At 35.5% G+C, this 3,644-nt stretch overlaps 1 protein-coding gene across 1 annotated transcript; it reads right to left on the reverse strand.

Moving 5' to 3' along the window:
• Positions 1 to 804: 804 nt before the first annotated feature.
• Positions 805 to 2,005, reverse strand: LOC105276298 (histone-lysine N-methyltransferase SETMAR). The gene has a single exon (XM_026969322.1). The coding sequence runs from the start codon at positions 1,874 to 1,876 to the stop codon at positions 857 to 859; it is 1,020 nt and encodes a 339-aa protein (XP_026825123.1). The 5' UTR covers positions 1,877 to 2,005; the 3' UTR covers positions 805 to 856.
• Positions 2,006 to 3,644: the final 1,639 nt, after the last annotated feature.

The following is a 3,644-nucleotide window of genomic DNA, read 5'->3' on the forward strand; positions in this document are numbered from 1 at the left end:
GAATGGCCCCCTTCCAACCCTGCAACTTTTGTTCGAAACATTTTTCCGTATGTCCCATATTTTTCGAGATTTTTGCCTGCGGCATTTAAAATGGGACACCCTATATACATGGTGGGGCAATAACTATTACCAATTAAATATCTTCAAATTTATAAGGTCCAGAGGAAAATTTATGTAATCAAAATTATACGATACGAAGGGGGCTAACATATGGCGATAATAATTTTTGTCCTGGTGGAGGCGTTTCGAAGATATCAAGGTCACCTTCATTTTTTTAATAGGTTTGGTATGTTTTTTTTCCATAATTTCATAGAGGAGCTTAAAACAAGTACGGAACTCATGACACAAAATTATTGAACAAGATTAAATGTAAATGAAAACGATAAAAAGTACATTTTTATATTAAATGAAATTTATGTTTAAAAGATGTACGAAATGACGCTTTATTAGTATGCTTTGTCGGAATGTTTTGATTTTGACATTCCTCATAAATGATGATCAACTTGTTCTTCAATACCAGATTTTCGTTCAATTTGTCGCGAACTAATGTGCGGATTTTGAGCCACCATTGTGAGAACTCTAATTTCATTCCCTTCATTAGTTTTTCGCTTTTCACGCTCACTTTTACGTGTATTTAAGCTACCGGTTTGTCTAAGTTTATCACACACATTTTTAAATGTTCGACGCGAAGGCTGAGTGCGATAATTTGTGCAAATATAAATATTAATAACAAGATTAGAAATTTAATCGTATAAACGCTCAACGAATTAACAATATATTAGGTTGGTGCAAATGAAATGGTCGTTTTTGAATTTGAACTTTAAAGCTTTATTTGACAAACTTAACACTTACTATATTAATCAAAATAGTCTCCATCTATTTCAATGCATTTGTTCCAACGCGATACAAGTGTATCAATACCATGTTTAAAAAAATCTGAAGAACGAGAGCCGATGAACTCATGGAATGCATCTTTTACACGTTTTTCTTCTTGGAAAACTTTTCCAGTTAGAAACCCATCCAAATGTTTGAACAAATGATAATCAGTCGGTGAAATATCTGGAGAATAAGGAGGATGAGGGAGAACTTCGATGTTTAATTCGGATAATTTTTTTATGGTCTTTTTTGCAACGTGTGGCCTAGCATTATCGTGAAGTAACAATACACCATGTCTATTGACCAATGCCGGCTGTTGAGCGCACAGGTTTGCATACATAACGTCAATTTCCTGACAGTATTTATCAGCGTTTATAGCCTCACCTTGTTTGTTAAATGAATAATGCACGATTCCCTTACTTGACCACCATACTGAAACCATAATCTTTTTGGGATGAAGGTTCGGCTTTGGCATACGTTTTGGAGGCTCATTCACATTCAGCCACTGTGCAGATCGTCGACGGTTATCATATAATATCCATTTTTCATCGCACGTCACAATTCTGTGCAATATTCCATCATTATTATGCCGGGAAAGCAAAGAAATGCAGGTTTCTAAACGTCTTATTTTGTCTCTCTCCGTCAATTCATGGGGAACCCATTTATCCAACTTCTTCACTTTTCCCAGCCTTCGTAAACGTCTGACGACAGTTGAGTGATGAACATTGAGCCTTTCTGCAACCTCTCGAACTGTTAATGTCGGATCCACTTCGATCATGTCCTTTAAAATAGTGTCATCAATGACGAAAGGTGCATGTCCACGAGGCAAATTGTCAAGGTTTGTGTCTCCAGATCGAAATTTTTCAAACCAACGCCTCGTTCTTCTTTCATTCGCGGAACCTTCGCCGAAAGCCGTATTAATATTTCGCGTTGCCAGGGCCGCACTATGACCGAGTTTGAACTCGTACAAAGAAATTATTCGAATTTCCTTATTTTCCATCTTGACATAAACATGAATTTCAACAACCACTATCCTACTAAAAAAGTCAGATTATGTATACAAATTCACGCGCGGGAAATGTACTTTTGATATAGTATACATACAGCGCTGTCGGCGCGGAAGAAAGGTGAACTAGAAAGGTGAGAAGTTTAAAATAAGAAAAACGGCCATTTCATTTGCACCAACCTAATAGAATAAAATAGCTTTGAGCAACGCAGGATGTCCGTGCATTAAATTTATTCCTTCAGAATTGTACAAACGTTTCGGTCAACCAGTTGGACCATCTTCAGTGTAACTTAAATATAGGAAAATATGTCGTTAACGATCTAACAAATTCTTGTTCTTTAAACTGAAACGTTAAAAATACATACCAAGATAGTTTATATTTTAATGATTCATATAATAAAGGCCGCCAATCATCCAAATGTACACTGTGATATCAGAGATGATTAATATAAAAAGGCAATTCAGGCCATTAAATTTGCAAAATGAAACTGAGTTCCTCTCTGATGACTATCTTCCTATTTTAAGCAGTTTTCCTCGCTTCTGACCTTGTTATTGCTTTCTTATAGTGTTTTTGTATACGACTATTACCGAGGTTCGTGTATTGATGTGCTGGTTATTTAGAGTTCGACTTTGATAACGTGGACATGTGTTCATTGTGAGGTGATAATTGGCATTTTCATCTAGTACGTAATTGACGGTTCAATTTTTGAGAGTGTATAAATTGACTGCAATGAATTGATTTTGACCCTTTTTGCAACAGTGTACATTTGGATGATTGGCGGCCTTTATTATATGAATCATTGAAATATAAACTATCTTGGTATGTATTTTTAACGTTTTAGTTTAAAGAACAAGAATTTGTTAGATCGTTAACGACATATTTTCCTATATTTAAGTTACACTGAAGATGGTCCAACTGGTTGACCGAAACGTTTGTACAATTCTGAAGGAATAAATTTAATGCACGGACATCCTGCGTTGCTCAAAGCTATTTTATTCTATATAAGATTAGAAATTATTCGCCAGGCAGTTCAATTCAAGTGAATTATCATCGCGTTTTCTTGGCAATGTCTAATGGACAGACAGAATTATGGTAAACCTTCGGAAAAGTGACCTCCTCGTAAAAATGAATAAGAATAGCTGTTCCCAATGTACTTTTGCCTCCTGAATACGACTATGAAACTTAAAAATGGCAGTCGAAACAGGAAATATCACAAAATCGCAAAAAACACTAAAAAAACACAGGTTTTCGCATCTCCGTATATCTCCGAAAAAAGTGATTTTAGAAAAAAGTTCCAAACAAAAATAAAGGTCTTGAAAAACTCTACAAAAAAGGTTATATGCATTTTTGGCGCAAACTTATTTTTTTGGCTGTTATGTAAAAAAATAATTTTTAACACATTTAATACAATTCAATGCACTGTAAGGTATGCGTGTGTGTGTGTGTGTGTGTGCGCGCGCGCGCGTGCGTGCGTGGAAAAATTAATTTGATTAATTCTTAATTTTATTATTATGTAATGAATCTACACTATAAAAATTGTAAATAGTAACTTCCACGCAGTATACTTCAAAGGATCACCTCAAAGTTTTTTTTTTATGTAGAAGGGCAAAAGGGGACGGGGCTTCGCCCCGTCTCCTTTTGCGCTTCCACCTAAGCGTATCCACCAAACATTTAGTAAATTTGGAAAGTATATGCTAGGAAAGTATACGCTTAGGTGAAAGCGCAAAAGGGGACGGGGCTTCACTATTATGAAATATATAC

Source organism: Ooceraea biroi, chromosome 1, assembly GCF_003672135.1.
Source record: "Ooceraea biroi isolate clonal line C1 chromosome 1, Obir_v5.4, whole genome shotgun sequence".
Classification (NCBI taxonomy): Eukaryota; Metazoa; Arthropoda; class Insecta; order Hymenoptera; family Formicidae; genus Ooceraea; species Ooceraea biroi.

Excerpts from the sequence above, each read along its gene's own strand:
- LOC105276298 (XM_026969322.1), bottom strand. The coding sequence starts at position 1,876 with ATGGAAAATAAGGAAATTCGAATAATTTCTTTGTACGAGTTCAAACTC.